This window comes from Leptodactylus fuscus, chromosome 2, assembly GCF_031893055.1.
Source record: "Leptodactylus fuscus isolate aLepFus1 chromosome 2, aLepFus1.hap2, whole genome shotgun sequence".
NCBI lineage: Eukaryota > Metazoa > Chordata > Amphibia > Anura > Leptodactylidae > Leptodactylus > Leptodactylus fuscus.
The window spans coordinates 244,923,946-244,947,680 of record NC_134266.1 but is presented as its reverse complement, the minus strand read 5'-3'; the positions used below and the strand labels follow the sequence as shown (position 1 = coordinate 244,947,680).

Sequence of the window (23,735 nt, the reverse complement as noted above, 5' to 3'; positions counted from 1 at the left end):
TGTTTTTCTTTGTATGAGCAGAGAATTACCGGTAAATTTTGTTCTATGCATGAACCATTTCTCCCTTCAAAGATCCAGAAGTTATAGCAGGTCCAGACAGCGCCGCACCTCCCATGAGGCGACCTGAAGCGACCGCTTCAGGCGGCACTATGCCGGGGCCCCGGGGGAGGGCGGCATTTTTGCTAACCTAAGCCAGTCCAGGACAAGCTGTCCTGGACTGGCTTAGCGTCACCGTCACCGAGCGGTGGACTGGGGCAGTCCTGTGGACGCAGCGCTGCTCCAGCGGCCGCCCCTCACGCTCAGGCAGAGAGCAGGTCCTCTCCCTGCCTGCTCTCTGCCTGCTAACGACGCTTGCTCCTCTCGGCCCCACCCCCTCTGCTTGGCCCCGCCCACTTCGCCCCCTCCTCAGGCGGCAGAAACCCTAGGTTCACCCCTGGGTCAAGAGCAAGCACAGGACAGAGATGAATTCTCTGCCCACAAAAGGGGAAAATACACTGCACATGCGCAGATACTCTTTTACAATGTGCAGTGCAAGAATTTGATTCTTGTTTTTATCTTTTATGGATTTATTGGAGTCCATTAGGCTTCCATTTATATTAGTTAGAAACAGATTCATCAGGAAGCCATGATGCAAATGTGATTATGTCCATATAACAGTAAGCTCCTTACATGATATAACCATTGCCATCACATTGAAATGTATAAGGTCTGTGCAACTAGGATGTGGAACGTGGCTCTGTACGTGACAAAGGCTGCTGGTTATATCATTTCCCTGAGTCATTTGCTTTGTACTATCTGTGTTCTCTTATATGTGGTCCATAGCAGTGGCGTAACCCTTGTGGGCCCCAGTGCAATCTTTTGTCAGGGCCCCCTACCTCATCCCTACAGAGAATTCTTGATAGTGATGGTTACAGGTGCTAAGGAGTTGAATCCACCTTAGTGTGGTTAGGGGAATCTGTGGGTCTCCTTGGCTTATGGGCCAGATGGAATCTGCAATCTCAATACTGATGACAAAGCTTATGGGCTCCCAAAGGCTTCTGGGCTCCGGTGCGACTGCACCCCCTCAAGTTACACCCCTTAGTTCATAGGAGATACAGTTGGGGGACCCCTTCCGACTAGCTCACATATACCAGGAGAGACAGGTTTGATGGAAAGCATTACCTTTGGACTTTTCCCTCCCTATGTCTGTTGAGTGTGGAATACATCATGTATATGGGATGGGGATGGGGGCAAACCTGAGCTGGATTCCGTTCCCTCATCCCCAGTGCCATCCCCAGATGCTCATGGTGTAGCCATTATTACATAGAGGTAAGTATTAATAGATGATGTTATAAAAGCTAAGACAGAAGTCATGGATGGTTGGATCCTCCATAAAAGTCCAGTTGAATGATGTCATGAACAAGAGACGATCTTCATATTCCTGTGGTCCATTATGTACTGTACTGCAGAACACTTCCAATATGTATAATGTGATACATTGTCAATGACTACTACATAAAGCATAGATCACATTTACAGGTAATAGCCAGGCCCAAGGTGTCCGTTCCACAGCCTGATCTATATTATCTAAGTCTATAGAGTCAATATACTGTAATACTTTAGAGTCACCAGTGACAATTTATCTCTATCGCTTATCAGCTTGTCTGGAGGATGGCATAGAGCTGGCTTGTGAGGATGATGATGTCGGCAGAGGAGGTGACAGCACCAAGTCTCTGCTGGGCGGCGTGTTTCCCATACACTGAGACTCATCCTTTACAATGTCGGCAGAGGACACCACGGAGTCCTGTTCTGGGTCACTTCCTCGTCCTCTCTTCTTGTCTTCTTCCTTCTTCCATTTCATCCTACGATTCTGGAACCAGATCTTTATGTGTCTTTCGGTCAAGTTCAGCATGACAGCCAACTCAACTCTCCTGGGTCTAGAGATGTACTTGTTAAAGAGGAACTCCTTCTCCAGTTCTAGAAGCTGAGCTCTGGTGTAAGCCGTCCTTGTTCTCTTGTTTTCTTCTTGTTCCATCATATAGGAGCCACCTAGGATGGAAAACGCAAAATGTTACAGATACGCACTATTAAAGGAATTTATGTATATGCCATATTTTAAAGGTTTTCGCATTTCCAATATGGCGGCACCAAATATCTTTCATTGATTTTATTTTTTGATATGTTAAATGGGTTGTCTAGGAATTTCTTTTTTTCTAGCCTACCCTTATGATAGGCCATACATATATGATGGTGGGGCTGACAGGTGACATCAGTTGTACCTTTCAATTTTTTGAATTTTTATACTTTTCTTATATACTTTTAGCAACTTTTTGTACTTTTTCAAGTCTCCCTAGGGAACTTAAAAGAACACTCCAGTGCTTTTCTTAGACTCATATTACGGTCTGAAGGGCCACCTATCAAAGTAATACTGTATTTTCCTACTCACAGTGTCTTCCATTACCCTGCTTTTCATCTTCCTGAATAAATGACATGATGAAGGTGCGATCACAAAATGCCTCCAAGCCCTTCCTCTGGTTCTCATGTAAACTGCTCTCTATATCCCGCTTCTCATATACTGCTGATGGTTACGTCCTGTCTTCCAGTCAAGTTACCATGCTCCATAACCTTCCCTAGTGTTATAGTGTTATGAGCAGTAGCTAGCACAACTTTCAGCACCAGTGGTGACATCATCCTCACATAGTAAGGTCCTGGAAGGTGCATTTTGTACAGATGTACACATATTACAGATGTGTGTACAGGTGTTGGACTTGAGTACAGATAATAAGCATAGGTACAGGTGCTAGATATAGGTACAGGTTCTAGACTTGGGTGTAGATACTAGTCATGGGTACAGGAACCAGACTTGTGTAAAGATGCTAGACATGTGTACAGGTATTAGACTTTGAGATTGATGTTAGACATAGCTACAGATACTGGACTTAGGTACAGATACTATACAATGGGACAGATATTAGACAAGGATACAGGTACCAGACTTGGGTGTAGGTACTAGACATGGGTACAGGTACCAGACTTGTGTACAGATATTAGACATGAGTACAGGTATTAGACTATGGAACTCATACTAGACAAGGGTACAGATACTGGACTTTGGTTCAGATACTACACATGGCTACAGGTACTACGCAAGGGTACAGACATTAGACAAGGATACAGATAGCAGACTTGGGTGTAGATATTAGACATGAGTACTGGTACCAGACTTGGATGTAGGTACTAGACATGAGTACAGGTACCAGACTTGGGTGTAGATACCAGACATGATTACTGGTACCAGACTTGGGTGTAGATACCAGACATGATTACTGGTACCAGACTTGGGTGTAGGTACTAGACATGAGTACAGGTATCAGACATGTGTGTACGTACTAGACATGAATACAGGTAGCAGACTTTGATGTAGGTACTAGACATGAGTACAGGTACCAGACTTGGACGTAGGTACTAGACATGAATACAAGGTGCCAGACTTGGGTGTAGGTACTAGACACGAGTACAGGTACCAGACTTGGGTGTAGGTACTAGACATGAGTACTGGTACTAGATTTGGGTGTAGGTAGTAGACATGAGTACAGGTATCAGATTTGTGTGTATGTACTAGACATGAGTACAAGGTACCAGACTTGGATGTAGGTACTAGACATGAGTACAGGTATCAGACTTGGATGTAGGTACTAGACATGAGTACAAGGTACCATACTTGGATGTAGATACCAGACATGAGTACTGGTACCAGACTTGGGTGTAGGTACTAGACATGAGTACTGGTACCAGACTTGGGTGTAGGTACTAGACATGAGTACAGGTATCAGACATGTGTGTACGTACTAGACATGAATACAGGTAGCAGACTTTGATGTAGGTACTAGACATGAGTACAGGTACCAGACTTGGACGTAGGTACTAGACATGAATACAAGGTGCCAGACTTGGGTGTAGGTACTAGACACGAGTACAGGTACCAGACTTGGGTGTAGGTACTAGACATGAGTACTGGTACTAGATTTGGGTGTAGGTAGTAGACATGAGTACAGGTATCAGATTTGTGTGTATGTACTAGACATGAGTACAAGGTACCAGACTTGGATGTAGGTACTAGACATGAGTACATGTACCAGACTTGGACGTAGGTACTAGACATGAGCACATGTACCAGACTTGGACGTAGGTACTAGACATGAGCACATGTACCAGACTTGGACGTAGGTACTAGACATGAGCACATGTACCAGACTTGGACGTAGGTACTAGACATGAGCACATGTACCAGACTTGGACGTAGGTACTAGACATGAATACAAGGTGCCAGACTTGGGTGTAGGTACTAGACACGAGTACAGGTACCAGACTTGGGTGTAGGTACTAGACATGAGTACTGGTACTAGATTTGGGTGTAGGTAGTAGACATGAGTACAGGTATCAGATTTGTGTGTATGTACTAGACATGAGTACAAGGTACCAGACTTGGATGTAGGTACTAGACATGAGTACAGGTATCAGACTTGGATGTAGGTACTAGACATGAGTACAAGGTACCATACTTGGATGTAGGTACTAGACATGAGTACAAGGTACCATACTTGGGTACAGGTGCTACACATGGGTGATAGCATCAGCAATAGCAGATTTTGAATCTACGTTTAGCTACAAAAAAAATAACACTGGGGAGTCACCTTAAACCTCCAAATATCTGATAATTTGTACCACACACTGCAGAACCTTATTACTGCTTTGTATTGTTTCAGCAGTGTCCTACTATTACGCCCTGCCATTGGCAGAGACCTCTGAGCTGGCACCATATTGGAATAGTCCAAGCTTATCAGTACAACATTGGTTTGTCACTAGACTTAAGTCAGTGAGAAAGTAACTTATATCCCGTATAACAGACATATAACATGACTGCAGTCATTGTCTTGTATGGCTCCCTTCTATGGTCTACTCCTATCTGTGAATTAAATAATATGACTTCCTGTCTCAGCGATCACAGGATCTAGTCCCATGGACACAGACAATTATTCAGATTAGTACTTTGGGCCATGACAGGTAGAGATAAAGTCACAGGCAGTTGTGGAAAGTGAATAAAAGGTCAGAATGGATAAAGGATAAATCCACCTTACAAAACCTTTCTCAGGGACACATGGGATCAGGCCAGGGATAGGTGTTTGGCCTTGTATTTGTGCCAGTGATAGAAATTTCTAACTAGCTCCAAAGGAGTTTGACGTCTATACAAAGCACCTCGGACTCCTGAATTAAGAAGTTGTCCTGGAAAATACTTAGACAATATTCTCCAGTTATGACAGAAGAATTCCCCTAACAGCTCCCTCCATACTTCCTATAGTATCACTTATAACTACACTTGGACTATATAGTGTTACAATGTTTTTCTTCAAACAGTGTACGGCTCTATCTGTTAGATACAGTTGTTAGCTAAGCAAACTGAACTTGTAACACCCCTTTCTTCCTGCAGAGGTCACTGAAGATTAATCGTACAGGGAGTCTGTCAGTAGTAAATCGGTCATAAACTGAATCCATGTACCTTGTGGAGGAATTCTACAGTTTCTAAATATGTCTCTGTTATTCCACTTAGGAGTCCCATTTTCACATAAATTATCTTATTCATATGCAAATGAGAGGACACAAGCCTTGGGGGGGGGGGGGGGTTAGCTTGTACGGGCTGTGATCTCAGCTTTAGATTGCATGCATACCTCAAGTGCATAAAATACAATGGCAATTTACATGAAAATTGGGATCCAAGGCTGAATAGCAGAGGTGTATTTTGAAATGGTAGAAACACCTCTATAGGGTGCAATTAGATTTATGTTGAATTTACTTTTGACAGACTCTCTTTAAGATATTATTGTGGTTAAAAGGGATTTTCTGGGCTACAAATCATAAGGATAGATCATCATTACCAGACCACTGGGGTTTAGCATCTGACACAAGCACAGATCAGCTGATACACAGAGAGCGAAGCAGGAAGCAGACAGCACTGTTCTCCGTGTAGTGGTCAGACCAGGTACTGCAGATCAGCTCCTATTCATTTGAATGACAACAGAGTGCACACAGAGGCCTGAACTGGGCTCCAAATTAACTTGGATGTCTACCCTATGTCTGAATTACATTAGGAGTCTGCTTTAAAGTTAAAACTGGGTCAGGACTGGGATATGAATTTATGGGGTATGTCTGGGATATTAATTTATTTAGGGATTAAGTCTGGGGTATCAATTTATTTAGAGGTCAGAAATGGGCTATGAATATATTTAGGGGTTAGGTCTGGGGTATGAATTTATTTAGGGATTAAGCCTGGGGTATACATATATTTAGGGGGTACATCTGGGATATGAATTTATTTAGAGGTCATAACTGGGGTAGGAATTGATATAGGGGTTGGGTCTAGGGTATGAAACTATTTTGGAGGACAGAACTGGGGTATGAATTTATTTAGGGATTAAGTCTAGGGTATAAATTTATTTAGGGGTAAGTCTGGGGTATGAAAATGTATATGTCTGGGGGTTAATTTAGGGGTTTGAAAAAAATATAGACAGCTGGCGTTTGAAATACTATGGAGTTCTAAGTTCTGAATTTATTGAGAGATTTGAGGTCTGAAACAATTTAATGGTCTATATTTAAAGGTGTTGTCCAAGATTGATCTATTCTTAGGATAGGTCTACTCTATACAGTACATGGAGTCAGACTCCAACAGCTCCATGCCCTGTATAGTGACTTCAGTGGGTGCAGAGCCACATTAACCTGGGGTCTGAAATAAATTAAAGGGCTAACTTGGGTACAAAGTTAATTTGGGGGTCTAGTATGGAGTCTGAATTGATTAGGCAATCTAGTCAAATTTATCCATAGGTTGTGTCTAGAGGGTCTCAAATAGTTTGCTTTAATTTAGGGGGACTGAGCTGAAGCCTGAATTAAGTTGCTGGTCTAGTTAGGGTCCTAGTCTGGGAGTCTGAATTAATTTACGTTTGTTGATCTGAATTAATTTAGGGGGCTGAACTGGGGTGTGAACTATTTTATATGGTCGGCATTAGTGTAGGGGTATGATCAGCACTCCCATCAGGCGCGTCACCCCACAATCAATACACTTTCGAGGACCTTGGACTTTCCAGGTTAGCGCCTTCCTGATGCCCAGCTGAACCTGTATAATCTAGTTTCCCATGTTCAGCAATTAAACTTTAGAATCTATTGATTGGAATCCCGGCATTCATGTAATTGTCATTTGTCAGGACTGACTTATGTTTGATTAGATTGGTCTCTAAAAACTCACTGACACAAGACATAAAAGTCCAAGCAGTATCGGGAATACTATGAAATATGTATCAATTGCCTACGATTACAGTTCTGCCTTTTTTTAGTAGATAACAGGGGCTGAACTGTGTATTTTTAGTGTCTTGATTTTTAACAATGTTACAATAGCCAATGTATAATGGCATCTTACCATAACAGGTTTATTCCAGCCAATAACATTTATTACATAGTTGCGTGATGCGTCATAAATACTAGAGCTGTAGAATATTGACTGATAGGATTTCACTGACCTATTGCAAATTAGACCAAAGTCTCTAATATCCCCCACTTTCATTACCATGACAAACAGATTTTTTTGTTTCATAAAGAAGCACCCCAGTAAACCCCACGCACTAATTCAGCCTGTGTGGAGAGTAATGCAACTGAAAAAAATTACTGACAGCGTTATCATGAAGTTATGTGTTCCCTCTGGAGCGCTGACCTCTCTGCTTCTCTGATGCACACAGTACTTCTTGTATGAATAGGAAGGAACTCACCATGCAAATCTATTAGACCCTCCCACAAACCTGCATTGTGAATGTGACTTCCTGTTAATGCAGGAAACAATGTGTGCCTCAGAGGAACAGAAGGGAGCACATAACCTGACAAATTACACTACATGCAGACTCATTTTCTGGCTGCCTAAAACAGTCACTGGGAGGGTCACATCCTTTAGGTTTATACAATTACAGCAGAATTAAACAATGTTTGTAACACACACACACACACACACACACACACACACACACATATATATATATATATATATATATATCTTTACTACAAGAGGGGTGTCGTTGTTTATGGTTACAGTACAGGGTACAGATCTGGCTGTTACAATAACAAATGGATGCCATTCTTGATGTTTACAGAGCTTAGTGGTTCCAGTTTTTATGCAGGTTGCAGTTTCTAGTGGGCACACAGTGCTATAGTTGCAATAGTTACAGTCCCTCTTAGAGGGTATACAGTATATTGGCTGCAGTCCAAACAGGCTCCAAGAGCAATTTACAATAATGGAGCTTGATGGGGTAAAGTGGAATGGCATACCCTCTGTCTCTGGTCACAAACCAATGTACAAGCACTGTCCAGGAAGTGGCCCAAAACAGCTGGTAATACTCCAGGAACAATTCCTGCTAAGGGGAATCCTAAGATATGGCCGTCCTAACCAAGGCAACAGCCTGGTGCACACAGGAAAAACTACACACATAGACAAAATTGTTGGTACCCCTTGTTTAATGATAGAAAAACCCACAATGGTCACAGAAATAACTTCAATCTGACAAACTGGAATTTGCCAAACTACATGTTGACAAGCCACAAAGCTTCCGGGAGAATGTCCTATGAAAAGATGAGATAAAAGTCGAACTTTTTGGCAAGGCACATCAGCTCTACGTTCACAGATGGAAAAATGAAGCATATCTTGAAAAGAGCACTGACCCTAGAGTGAAACATGGAGGAGGCTCTGTTATATGCTGAGGCTGCTTTGCTGCTTCTGGCACAGCGTGTCTTGGATCTGTGCAGGGTACAATGAAATCTCAAGACTATCAAGGGATTCTAGAGAGAAATGTGCTGCCCAGTGTCAGAAAGCTTGGTCTCAGTCACAGGCCATGGGTCTTACAACAGGATAATGACCCAAAACACACAGCTAAAAACACCCAAGAATGGCCGAGAGGAAAACATTGAACTATTCTGAAGTGGCCTTCTATGAGCCCTGACCTAAATCCTATTGAGCATCTTTGGAAGGAGCTGAAACATGTCGTCTGGAAAAGGCCCCATTCAAACAAATGGATCAGTTTGCTCATGAGGAGGGGGCCAAAATACCTGCTGAGAGGGGCAGAAGTCTCACTGACAGTTACAGGAATCGTGTGATCGAGTTTTATTTTTTTAAAAAATTCTGTTGAAGCGAAAAGCAAAGTCTGACTTTCATTTCTTCATTTATACATTATTACTTTTGTCAGATCCAGGTTATTTCTGTGACCATTGTGGGTTTTTCTTTCATTAAACAAGGGGGCCAACAATTTTGTCCACGTGTGTATGTACAACAGAGATGCAGGGAAAAGATTAGTGTTCCTGAACAGAGCACATAACTTCACAATCTACACTACACACAAGCTCATTTTCTAGCTGCAACAATGAATCCATTTTCCAATATGTATCACTAAGGAGTGAAAAGGATTTTACAATTTAATGGGAGTTGATTTGCAGAATCCTGAAATGATCACTGCTCAATGGATGGAGCAATCTGCTTAGTATAGCTGGTTGGTGGGGGTCAGACTCTTACCTATCTGATGATATTGATGACCTAGCCTAAGGATAGGGCATCAATATAAAAGTCTTAGGTCTGCAGTTTGTGATCCTGATGTTTATGTAACATCAGGAGGGACAATGATAATCGACTACTGTATATAAGCATTCAGCTTTTACTGGTGGGCCTTAGGTACCCTAACACAATGCTGATCTTATGCATGTCGCCAGCCTTAGAGTCATTGTCTAAAGGTAGCTTGAAATTCTCCTCTATTATTGATAGAGGATAGTCTTTCTGTCCTCTTCAAGTACTGCTCTTTATACAGCAATGCTGTTATGATTACTTGTTGTAAGGGGCAACACGGTGGCTCAGTGGTTAGCATTGCAGCACTGGAGTCCTGGGTTCAAATCCTGCCAGGAACAACATCTGCAAAGAGTTTGTATGTTCTCCCGTGGATTTCCTCCCATTCTACAAAGAAATACTGATAGGAAAAAAAATGTACATTGTGATCCCTATATGGGAAAAAAAAGATTACCTGCTGTAAGTAAGCCCTAGCCCACCATACATGTGTCAGGTGTTTAGCCCTTCCCCTCTCCCTTAATTTCCTCTTGGCTAAAGGTATAGATGTGCAGATGTTACAGTTGTACCTGGCTCTGAACCTTTGAGTTGCACCACTATCCTGACCACATTGACCTTGTAGGCAGAAGAGCTCCCCTCTAAAAGGTCAAACTTGGCAAGTTATAGACTGTGACTGGTGAACAGAACTGACAAAACTATAGACATTCCCTTACGTACAGTTACACCACAAAAGTGGTGTAGAATAGTTGCAAATAATTTATTTTCGACTATTTAATGACACTTATGGCTAATGCTAAGTTCACACTAGTGTTCAGATGTCTGTCGTTCGAGTCCACATGGGGTCTTAAAAGACCCTTTCTACCTAATAAGACTACAGACTATAATGGGGTCTGACAGGTTTTCTAACGTTTTATGCTAAAACCAGCAGAGAGAACTTTTCAATCCACCAATTTTAAGCGGATTCTGAGGCGGATTGTCCTAGGTGTGAATCCATCCTAAAATAGTTGCAAGTGCCGTTTTTGCACTAGCCTTGCCATTTTTCTTAAAGTGGGCAGGGCGCAGCAGCACATGGACAGATCTTCAGCCTGCTCCATATTCATTATGTATGGTAGAAAAGTGGCATAAATGACATTAAAAACTATGGCAGCCCTGAGACTAGGCACAAAGGCACTGGGAGAAGAGAACTATTCATGATGAGAGAACCCTCCACTAGTGCAGAGGAAATAAAGACTGACGTAAATTAATGAAATACGGATTGCAAAATTTAAGCTATGTCACTCTCAAAGCGGGGAGGCTCTAGATTTACTTTACTGGTTTATGGTAAATTATGCCAGTCTTTATAAATCCCCCCTAAGGCTAAGGCCCCATGGGGCGAAAAACCACAGCGGGAATGCATCGCGGTTCTTCCCGCAGTGCTTGGAACAGAAAGTCTGCACAGTTTTCCTCCACGGACTTTCGGTTACCATTATATCTATGGGGAAGCCGCTGGTGTTTCCGTAGATATAATTGACACGCTGCGATTTCCAAAACTGTGCCGGTTTTGGAAATCACAGCGTGTACATGCTGTCCTTTTAACCGCAAAGTGGGTATGGGATTCGCATTAATCTCATCCACTTTGCCTGTACTGTATAAAACCGCAATTTTTCCCGTGGTGTTTCTGCCGCGGGCAAATCACAGCATTTCCGGCCTGTAGGGTCCTGGCCTAACAGAGTTTTCCCCCTGAGACTCTGCAAGTAATTGTCCATGCTCTCCCCCCAAAAAAAGTTATGGCTCCCTTGAGGTGGAGAGGCTCTAGATTGATCCTGTAAAGTTTTATATTATGCTGCATGTGAACTCTTGACATCATTGTTTTATCATTGTGACATCACTGTGTGTATTATCCTGTACTGTGACATCACTGTGTGTATTATCCCTGTACTGTGACATCACTGTGTGTATTATCCCTGTACTGTGACATCACTGTGTGTATTATCTCTGTACTGTGACATCACTGTGTGTATTATCCTGTACTGTGACATCACTGTGTGTATTATCCCTGTACTGTGACATCACTGTGTGTATTATCTCTGTACTGTGACATCACTGTGTGTATTATCTCTGTACTGTGACATCACTGTGTACATTATCCCTGTACTGTGACATCACTGTGTGTATTATCCCTGTACTGTGACATCACTGTGTGTATTATCCCTATACTGTGACATCACTGTGTGTATTATCCGTATACTGTGACATCACTGTGTGTATTATCTCTGTACTGTGACATCACTGTGTGTATTATCTCTGTACTGTGACATCACTGTGTTCATTATCCCTGTACTGTGACATCACTGTATGTATTATCTCTGTACTGTGACATCACTGTGTGTATTATCCCTGTACTGTGACATCACTGTGTGTATTATCCTGTACTGTGACATCACTGTGTGTATTATCCCTGTACTGTGACATCACCCTGTGTATTATCCCTGTACTGTGACATCACTGTGTGTATTATCCCTGTACTGTGACATCACTGTGTGTATTATCTCTGTACTGTGACATCACTGTGTGTATTATCTCTGTACTGTGACATCACTGTGTACATTATCCCTGTACTGTGACATCACTGTGTGTATTATCCCTGTACTGTGACATCACTGTGTGTATTATCCCTATACTGTGACATCACTGTGTGTATTATCCGTATACTGTGACATCACTGTGTGTATTATCTCTGTACTGTGACATCACTGTGTACATTATCCCTGTACTGTGACATCACTGTGTGTATTATCCCTGTACTGTGACATCACTGTGTGTATTATCCTGTACTGTGACATCACTGTGTGTATTATCCCTGTACTGTGACATCACTGTGTGTATTATCCCTGTACTGTGACATCACTGTGTGTATTATCTCTGTACTGTGACATCACTGTGCGTATTATCTCTGTACTGTGACATCACTGTGTGTATTATCCTGTACTGTGACATCACTGTGTGTATTATCCCTGTACTGTGACATCACTGTGTATATTATCCCTGTACTGTGACATCACTGTGTGTATTATCTCTGTACTGTGACATCACTGTGTGTATTATCCCTGTACTGTGACATCACTGTGTGTATTATCCCTGTACTGTGACATCACTGTGTATATTATCCCTGTACTGTGACATCACTGTGTATATTATCTCTGTACTGTGACATCACTGTGTGTATTATCCCTGTACTGTGACATCACTGCGTATATTATCTCTGTACTGTGACATCACTGTGTGTATTATCCCTGTACTGTGACATCACTGTGTATATTATCTCTGTACTGTGACATCACTGCGTATATTATCCCTGTACTGTGACATCGCTGTGTGTTTTATCTCTGTACTGTGACATCACTGTGTGTATTATCCCTGTACTGTGACATCACTATGTGTATTATCCCTGTACTGTGACATCACTGTGTATATTATCCCTGTACTGTGACATCACTGTGTATATTATCTCTGTACTGTGACATCACTGTGTGTATTATCCCTGTTCTATGACATCACTGCGTATATTATCCCTGTACTGTGACATCACTGCGTATATTATCCCTGTACTGTGACATCACTGTGTATATTATCCCTGTACTGTGACATCACTGCGTATATTATCCCTGTACTGTGACATCACTGTGTATATTATCCCTGTACTGTGACATCACTGTGTGTATTATCCCTGTACTGTGACATCACTGTGTGTATTATCCCTGTACTGTGACATCACTGTGTGTATTATCCCTGTACTGTGACATCACTGTGTGTATTATCCCTGTACTGTGACATCACTGTGTGTATTATCTCTGTACTGTGACATCACTGTGTGTATTATCCCTGTACTATGACATCACTGCGTATATTATCCCTGTACTGTGACATCACTGCGTATATTATCCCTGTACTGTGACATCACTGTGTATATTATCCCTGTACTGTGACATCACTGCGTGTATTATCCCTGTACTGTGACATCACTGTGTATATTATCCCTGTACTGTGACATCACTGTGTGTATTATCCCTGTACTGTGACATCACTGTGTGTATTATCCCTGTACTGTGACATCACTGTGTGTATTATCCCTGTACTGTGACATCACTGTGTGTATTATCCCTGTACTGTGACATCACTGTGTGTATTATCCCTGTACTGTGACATCACTGTGTGTATTATCCCTGTACTGTGACATCACTGTGTGTATTATCCCTGTACTGTGACATCACTGTGTGTATTATCCCTGTACTGTGACATCACTGTGTGTATTATCTCTGTACTGTGACATCACTGTGTGTATTATCCCTGTACTGTGACATCACTGTGACATACCTCCTGCCAACCGGAACCACAGGACATGACCCACAATCCAGGGCTTTCCCGCAGTATCCGGTTCAGTTGGAGGGTATGACTATAACCTAGTTGCGAGTATTCTCCCAGAAATCACTGTCAGCATTGCCTTGTACATTATGAAGACCCTCATAGCAGACTGAAGTATATTAAAGCTATAGACTCTTGTTGCTGAAGGCAGCATGGCTGATGGGGGGGGGGGCGTCTCATGATAAATATTGCAGTGATTATTTGCTATGCATGGGCTGAGTGTATGGAGTGTGTTCACAGTAAAATAGATTGTGATGACAATAACGTTTGCCATACACTTTAGATAGCTATTCCTTCTGATTTTACCATAAACATGCATACTCAGCTCAGCTCCCATGTAGGTTTGTTTCCACAAAAGAAGGTGAAGTAAATGCTATAACAGGGCGATTCAGTAAAAGGCTGAGGCCCCATGAAGCGAATTGCTGCAAAAAAAATTGCATTTTTTTCTGCAGTGTCTTTTACAGAAAGACTTTCTTCCCATTATATCAATAGGGAAAACGCCAGCATTTCTGTAGTTATAGTTGACATGCTACGACTTTCAAAAACATGAGCGTTTTGGAAAACACTGTAGATTTTTCTCTGCAATTCCTGTTCACTTTACAGGTGCTGTAAAACATTGCGCTTTTTTTTTTTATGCTACGACTTTTTCGCAAGGTGGGGCCGCCGATCTAAGAAAGCTAAAAAAAGAGATCAAAAAATTTTGTTCAATAACATTCCATCCATTAACATTCCTTATATCAAATATAATACTCCCAAAATTTTGACCTTCTTGTCCGCTCTTATTGGCTCTTGTTTTATGAACCACCCTGCAATATATAGAGAAACAAGCAGAAGACGGAACAAAGGTAACCAATAAGAAATCTTCTAAAATTGATTGCATCATTGTGTGTTTATATTTTGAATTGGGCTTCTGCAATTTGCTATAATTTTACATGACTGTCCAATAATCCAAGATATTTCATAATCCAGGATCCAGATACAAGGGTCACCACGAGTAAGAAGGTTTTAAGATTATTATTTGAGTTCTGCAGCATTGCTATGGTCACAAAACAATTCAAGTCATTGATTTTTAGGCCAATGCCCCACATTGCCAAAAAAGTTGCTTTTTTTGTTTCAGATTTTGATGCATTTTTTTAGTGGATTGAGCAGAATGGAGAAATATAAGAGCTTCCTATATATTCCTTTTGCAGCCATTGAAAAAAAAAAATGCAGCAAAATCTGTAACAAAAAAAAAATTCACCATTTTTTCCCTATTTTTCTCCTCTAAAACCTGGGTGCGTCTTATAGTCCGAAAAATATGGACTATAACAGGATACATTTATTTTACAGATCAGTGTAAAGAGGTCCATGCTAAATAAGTATGATATTTTGACATTTTAGTTCTTTCCACAATTATAATGTGTTATTGTCTAAAAATCCTCATTTTTATGTTGCTGCATTCTGAGTGCAAAACTATTTTTTTTGGTCATTGCAGTTGCATGAGGGTTTGCATTTCTTGGTGGGAGATACTTCAGATTAGCTCCCTATTGGTACCATTTTAATATATATATATATATATATATATATATATATATATATATATATATATTTATTTATTATTATTATTATTATTATTATTTTTAATCAACGAAAGGGTTTATACTTATTTTTTGTAACAACCTAATAGGGAGATATTGATGGTGGGTGCCACGGGGATAGACAATGTTCTAATAGAAGATGATACGGTCACAATTGACTATGACATCTAATACGTTAAACAGCATAGAGCGGGTTGCAGTAGAGTAGTATTGTGAATGCGCAGGAACACCAGAAAGCCCATGCGGTCAGCAGGACGATTATACCCATCTTGATCCAGCAGGTGTCTATCACTAAAGACGGGAATACTCGTCCTGCATCATCAACTGGTTCAAGTCAAACAAAAATAAACCAGAACATCAATATTTTAAAAGATATACAAAGACATACAACACAAAGGCATATGAGTCCCAACAGTCAATGTGACTAGGCCATATTGATTTTTAGGAGTAGTATATGTATATGCGACTTGCTCCTTTATGTATGTACTGTATGTTCCATGAATACAGTCTAAAGCAGGGGTCGGCAACCTTCGGCTCTCTAGCTGTTGTAAAACTACAAATCCCAGCATGAATACTTGCTTTGCTGTTGTTGGAACTCCCATGGAAGTGAATGGAGCATGTTGGGAGTTGTAGTTTCACAGCCGCTGGAGCGCCGAAGGTTGCTGACCCCTGGTCTAAGGGCTCGTACACCCTCACAGACTAGAGGTCCATACTGTAACTTTTTGTTATTCTAATAGTATGATGAGAAAGAGACAAGTACAATCAGGACGATCAGATGCCATATCATGGAGACATAATCCCCAGAAAGTATGGTACTACACAAGAATACTGTGACATATGGAGCCATCAAACTGTGGCGTAAGCAGCTATGAACAAAGCTTTGACATGTACATGAGGCTTAAAAAGCTCTATAAAGTTGTTGGTGACTTAGACATTGGATAGACATTTCTACCCAAATATTTCCATTATTATTATTATTATTATTATTATTATTATTATTATTATTATTATTATTATTATAGCTTTATTTTTCTATTGGATAAAATCTGACCAGCTCTAATAGTATAACCACACCAAAAAAAAAAAAGCAATAAAATTAACCTGTTAATAAACTAATAATTTCTGCCACCCCAGACAATTGTCTTGTTATTCAATATGGTAAATACAATCTTAAGTATCCTGGCCTGTTTCGGTATATATTAATCATTCTCACACTCAGCCATCTCTATTGTGATCATTCATGTTCATTATCTGGTAACTAATAGAGAGGCAGGAGATTTCCTGATGTCTGGACACATGTTCTTGTTGCTTCAATAAAATGTTAATTTATCAGTTTTAGAATCGCTTCAAAATCATTTTAAAATGTAATTTAAAAAAAAAATAAAAATTACGTTCATCGCAAAAAAATTATAAAATGTTCTTACTGATTCAACAAATTTAAATAAATAATTTTGAGTAAGTAATTCATTTTGTTCATTATTATTTTGTAACCATTTACTGCTATGAATGGTTCATTTCTTTTGTTACTTATTTGATAAATTAGTTGCACCTTATATTATATATTATTATATTATATCATATGAGAAGTACTATATTTATTTCAAACGCAAACACATTTTTCTATGGGAATACTAACAGTAGATAATTAAAATGAAGAAAATAATCTAAATATAAAAATATAAAATAATATAAATAAAATAATATTTCTAACAATCATAAATGTAATAATAAATATAATTTACTATAAATATAATAAATGGATTTTTTTTTTCCTTTAGTAAAAGGCGTAACATTTAGTCTGTAGAAAAACCAGAGTATAGAAATTTTTACTTAATATCAAAAATATTAAAAGAAATAACAACTGTATGTAAATTATTTATAGAATCGGCCACCAAATCTGAACTACAATAGGATATTTTCTAGCACATGACAAAATTGTCTTTCAGTTTTCTGTTTCCAATATGGTTCACAGTATAGTATAAAGGTATATTTATACAGGGTAGATTTGTTATAGAAATTTCTGCAATTGGCCCAACTATCTATCATCTATCTATCTATCTATCTATCTATCTATCTATCTATCTATCTATCTATCTATCTAAAGATACAGAAAATAAAGCCATACTCTCACAAATTGAGGGTGCATGTCTTAAGATATAGACCATGGACCTCACTGATTTTTCTTTCTTTCTTTCTTTCTTTCTTTCTTTCTTTCTTTCTTTCTTTCTTTCTTTCTTTCTTTCTTTCTTTCTTTCTTTCTTTCTTTCTTTCTTTCTCCTATCTATGATCTATCTATCTATCTATCTATCTATCTATCTATCTATCTCCTATCTATCTATCTATCTATCTATCTATCTATCTATCTATCTATCTCTAGATCTTTCTGTTTATCCACTTTCTTCAACTATATAATTACACCATTGTCACAAGCTTTTATTACACTTATCTTTTCATAATATTATATGTTCCAATGATAAATGTAATGAAATAATACATTAAATATCTATGTAAACAAATATTTTTCTGGAATTTTTATATATATTTTTTTATGTTGGTTGTGTACCTCTTTTTTTTTTTTTAATTCAGAGGATCTTTTCATTTAGCCATAGACATTAGTAGTGTAACTTAGGATAATCGTACATGGAAATCTTCTCCATGGATTGGAACACTCGTTCGTGCATCCAAATATTTTTTGGTAGTTTGCAGAAATCTACATTCTCAGGGTTTGGTTAACTACTATCCAAGATATACTGTACATGTTTTATTTTATATATGTTCATGTATGTTGTCTTTATAGCAATCTTTTGGCTTTAAAAATTTTGGATACTTATACATCATGGCAAAATCATTACATCTATGAACTCCGACTGACTGCATCCTATAAAACATGGCACAGTTCCTGATTTACCAACGCATGTCAGGCATTCTTACTATGATATATATATATATATATATATATATATATATATATATATATATATATATATATATATTCAGCAATGTGAAAAAGTTTTAGGCATGTGTGGAAAAATGCTGCAAAGTAGATATGTTCTCAGAAATAGAAGTGCTAATAGTTTATTGTTGTCAATGAATAGAACAAAGTATATGAAGAAAAGAGAAATTTGAGTCCCATCACTATTTGGTGTGATCGTGCTTCAATGTTGTGTATCCTCCATCAATTCTTCTAGATACACTAGCAGATTCTGGAGGTTGTTCCCACCATCTTGGAGAACTAAGATCTTCTGTGGATGTAGGCTTGCTCCAATCCTTCTGTCTCTTCATGTCACCCCAGACAGACTTGATGATGTTGATTGATCAGGGCTCTGCGGGGGCCGTATCATTATTTCCAAGACTCCTCCTCCCAAGGGCGCTCACCCCAAATATTTCTCTTAGATTTCTCTTTTCTTCATTAATTTAATTTTGTTAAATGAATCATAAAATACATTAATTAACCTATTAATGCTTTTTTAAGCATTTTTACTTTGCAGCATTTTTTAAATATATATATATATATATATATATATATATATATATATATATATATATAGTTTTTTATTTTATTTTTATTTTTTTTAAGTTTCCTAGCTACAAATGTTATAACTTTAAAGAATTTGAAACAAATTGCAGAAATTAATGTTTTTACTTCCTTGGAAAATAAAATAAGCCATCTCAATAGGTCATAGTACAATAAGTGGCTATAAGTAAAGGTTTACCTTTTAACTGTAAAATTTGAGTGAATGTATTAGTATATGTGGCTGTTTACGTGAAAAGGGCCCAGATCGTCGATTTAATTTGTCACTTTAATTCTAACGAAATCTGCACCAAAAGTGTACAAATTCTTAAAAGTCTCAACAAATTTGTAAACTTGACATATTTTTAAATAAAATTTTTGCATAAAACAAAATTGTGATTTTTTTTACCCAAATGTTTTGGACTATTTTCTCTATAATTAGTATCGACGATCTGGGCCCTTTTCACGTAAACAGCCACATATTATTAATAAATTAATTAATAAATAAATAAATAGGCATTCAATATTATTAATATATGTAATCTAATAAATATAATGAATAAATATAAAGATGCATTAAATATTATTAATAAATAAATTAACAAAACAATTGTTTCTGAAATTTCTAAAACCAGAAAATAATGACTTACTAATTAAGGTGAGTAGGAATTTTTATTATTTCTAATCTGTACATTGTTTTTTTAATTAATGCTAAATACTGGTCCTAGTATCTGCAACTAATTGATTGTGTAAAACATGTAAATCACATTGTAAATGATTGTGGATCGAAATATTTACATGTAATTGACGATACATTTTGTTATTCTAATTTTTATTAGATTTTTTGAAGATTTTAGCACATTAAAATCTTCGCCATTGTTAGAATTGATATTCTATGTATTGTTATATTTGTGTTTAGTTATATTTTGTTTTCTTGCAGGGTTATATAATTGTTATTATCACTTTATTACACCATATTGTATCATTAAATCCAATTCCCTTGTGCTTTATGATACATAACTCCAGGTGAGCTCATGTTCAGGTGTATGTACAATATAAGTGAGGTTGCTAAGCCCATAGCACCACAGGCCTGGTGGACTGGACATCTTGTATAGACAGGGTTATAGGGCAGAGGATATATTACATACCTGCCAGGAAAATTACTAGAATATACATTTTCAAAACTATGTTTGAACAGTGTGATTAAAAAAATATTTGCTTTGCAGGTGTGACAAAAAGTGTATAATGGGTCCTGTGATAACATTGTACACCGAGATAGAGCAATATTGTTCTGTAGCTGAACCCTCTGGATAGAAAGAGTCTGTTCCATTAGCTGTCAATCACTCTGAACATTTCCCGAAAGTACTGGGGAACATGACTAACCCTGAGTGTGTATGTATATGTGTATGCTGTGTGCAGGTGTATATACATGAACATACACAGCCCATACATAGATCATGAATATATGTGTATATGCACCTGCAATTGTCTAAGTATTTCATGTTTCTGAATGTATGTGTGTAGTATACACATGAATACATCTATTGTATATGTGCAATGTACATTATATTACATATATTGTATTCTGCTCCGTGTGTGTGTATATGTCTGGTTCAAATATTTACTTGTATTATATGTAATGTGCACAGTTCTTGCATGTGTATGAGTGTGCATGTATAGCAATGTCTGCTGATAGGGATATATTGTATACTAGGATATATGAGAAATGGTTTTATTTATGATTTTATACGTGTATGAATATCTGGTCTATATGGTAGGATATATATGTATGTTCTATATGCTTATATATACAGAATATATATATATATATATATATGTGTGTGTATATATATATATATATATATATATACACACACACACACGCTGTGTACATATATATAGTGTACCTGCATATATATGCATGCATGAATGTTCTGTATGTTTGTATATATATATATATATATGTGTGTGTGCGTGTACGTTTATATGTAGCCAGTGTATTTTTACTGACTATATGCTTGTGTGTGTATATATATATATATATATATATTTATATTTATATTTATGTAAGTTTTTCTGTATGTATTGTATGCAAATATATATATATATATATATATATGTATAAATATATATATATTTTTAAACAGTATGTTTGTGTTTGTTTGCATGTATTGCATATATGTATATGCATATTTATATACATTACGGTCAGGGTAACAATTTCTCTAGTTACAAAGATGTCTGGTTTCATGATGTCATGTGGGCACCGCCATGTTACCAATTATTATACCAGTATGGTATCACTGTGCATTCATGTGCGCATGAACAATTTTACAAGTTTCCTGTGTCCTGTCTTGGTTCACTGTGATATGTATGAATGTAGGATATATATATATATATATATATATATATATATATATATATATTTTCATATATATATATATATATGCATGCCACCATACCATGCCCATAAAGATGACGTTTGACAGCCGTGTTGTGAGAATATATGCGTTATCCTGCCACTCACCTGTCCACTGCCCTTTCCATGTATGTGATTTGGTGGATTTCATCCATGGAAAAGGTAAAATGGTCCTGTTACGTTCATCTAAGAGTCCGGGTTCTGTGTCCTCAGGATAGGGCATTGTTTGCTGCTGGGGGTGAGGGATCCCAGGGTGATGATGATGGTGGTGATGATGATGGTGAAGATGGGGCACGACTGGGTCTTCTGATATAGGCGGTACCTCGTAGGGTGAGATATCTGGGGGACTTCCTTGATCCAAACTTATCATTGAGTTGGAGTAGACAGAAGGCTGCTGTCTTCCCATGTAGAGACATGCTGGTGGGCTTGGGCTATAGTCCTGGCCCTGGGTCCTCTGAAATGCACAAGAGTCTTTGTAGATGTGGGCTGTCGAGTAGTATTGGTCATCCGTGTTCATGGCTGTGAATGTATCAGGAAAACATAAGGAGCTGGTTAAGTCGTCCTCTGTGAAGTTTGCACTGCTAGCTGACAGGTAAGCTTTACCTGCAGGGAATGGCCTCAGTGCTACAGTCACATTGGCTGCTCCTTGGCTCATGTGATTTGGCAATGGGCATCAGATGGGAGTGTCCTATGTAAGATAAGTGCAGCTGTCTCACTCCTTCTTAGTGACCATTTCCCTAGATTTGTCCCTTACTTTGTATGTCACACAGGTGAGTCGTGTGTTAGACCTGGTCGTCAAGCACATTGGGTCGCATTGTGAATATGAGATTATCATGATGATTATGGCAGCATCTTGCGCTAACATGTGCCCTGTGGCAGTAGCTTCCTTCTGTACACTTGATGTGATAGCCCTCCATATGCTGATAGGTTTATCTGCATGTTAGATAACACATAGGAGCTTTATCACCAGAACCTCCCTTAATGGTGTCCTTCACCTCACAGAGATACACGTGCTCTCATCTGACAACTACTTTCCCTAAGTCATAGACCGGAAGCTGCCCTACATATTAGATGGTTGTCGGTTCAGCCCCCAATTAAGATGGATCAGCCAGGAAATTTGTATGGGGTTCTCTTGACCCCCAATATCTTCTACCCAAGTCTTTTGTTCTTGGGGGAATAAGCTGGTACCAGAGGAGTCTGGCACTAGCTTCTTTCCCTCTTCCAGCTGTGTATGGAGAAGTCAGGTGACCCAACAATTTTTGGTTTAAGTCAACCAAATTGCAAGTTTTTGGAGTGACAATCATTGTGCCAAGATCAGATATGATCAATTCAGACGGTCAGATGGTCATAATAACTTTTTTTATTCAATTGAGACTTTTGCCTGATTTAAGTGGATTCAGGGGCGAACCTGCCCCTTTCGCCGCCCGAGGCGAACTACAGAAAGCCGCCCCCCCCCCCCCGCTGGGAGGAGGGGGCGGAGCGGAGGGGGCGTGGCGGAGCGTGGTGAAATGAAGGGGGTGGGGCTTATCACCGTTTGCTGGCAGAGAGCAGGCACGGAGATGACCTGCTCTCTGCCTGAGCGTGAGAGGAGGCTGCTGGAGCAGCGCTGCTCCAGTGGCCTCCCCAAACCACAGCAGCTTGTCCTGGATTGGCTTAGGTAACCAAAAATGCCACCCTCCCTGAGGTCCTGGCATAGCGCCGCCTGAAGCGGTCGCTTCAGGTCGCCTCATGGGAGGTGCGGCGCTGGGTGGATTCCCTAGTGATCAGATGATCACAGGATGTCCCAGGATTCACATTTAATCTGTGTGGGAATCTGACACCAGCTGTTAAATTCCCCTGCAGCGCCATCATGGGATAAAATGAAGTATTACCATTGAACCGATGATCTTTGTATGTGATATATGGAAGAGTCTGGTCCTCCAGAGATACATATGTAATTAAGATAAGATAATCCTTTAATAGTCCCATCATGGGGAAATTCAGTGTGTTACAACAGCTTAGATAGTGCACTAATAATGTAAAATACAAAATATAAGTACAAAAAGCTCCACGGTAGAGGCATTACAGTGACAGTAGGTACAGATAAAGAGATAAAGGCAAAGAAGATTGTAGGAGGGACATCACAAGGTCAGGATCTTTCAGTTCTCTGTATGGAGTGATCTCCGCTTAGCCTGATGTAGATTATACAGCCTCACCACAGTTGGGAGGAAG

The 23,735-nt window shown here is 39.0% G+C and overlaps 1 protein-coding gene across 1 annotated transcript; it reads right to left on the bottom strand.

Moving 5' to 3' along the window:
* Window positions 1-1,369: 1,369 nt before the first annotated feature.
* On the bottom strand, window positions 1,370-22,041 carry PDX1 (pancreatic and duodenal homeobox 1). The gene is made up of 2 exons (XM_075262944.1): window positions 21,633-22,041; window positions 1,370-2,028 (listed from the first exon to the last, which is right to left on the bottom strand). Exons 1-2 carry the CDS (start codon window positions 22,039-22,041, stop codon window positions 1,625-1,627), a joined length of 813 nt encoding a protein of 270 aa, XP_075119045.1. The 3' UTR covers window positions 1,370-1,624.
* Between the last annotated feature and the right edge of the window lie 1,694 nt (window positions 22,042-23,735).

Excerpts from the sequence above, each read along its gene's own strand:
- PDX1 (XM_075262944.1), bottom strand. The coding sequence starts at position 22,041 with ATGAACACGGATGACCAATACTACTCGACAGCCCACATCTACAAAGAC. Across the intron at positions 2,029-21,632 it reads ATGGAAAGGGCAGTGGACAG|GTGGCTCCTATATGATGGAA; the intron begins GTGAGTGGCAGG and ends TTTCCATCCTAG.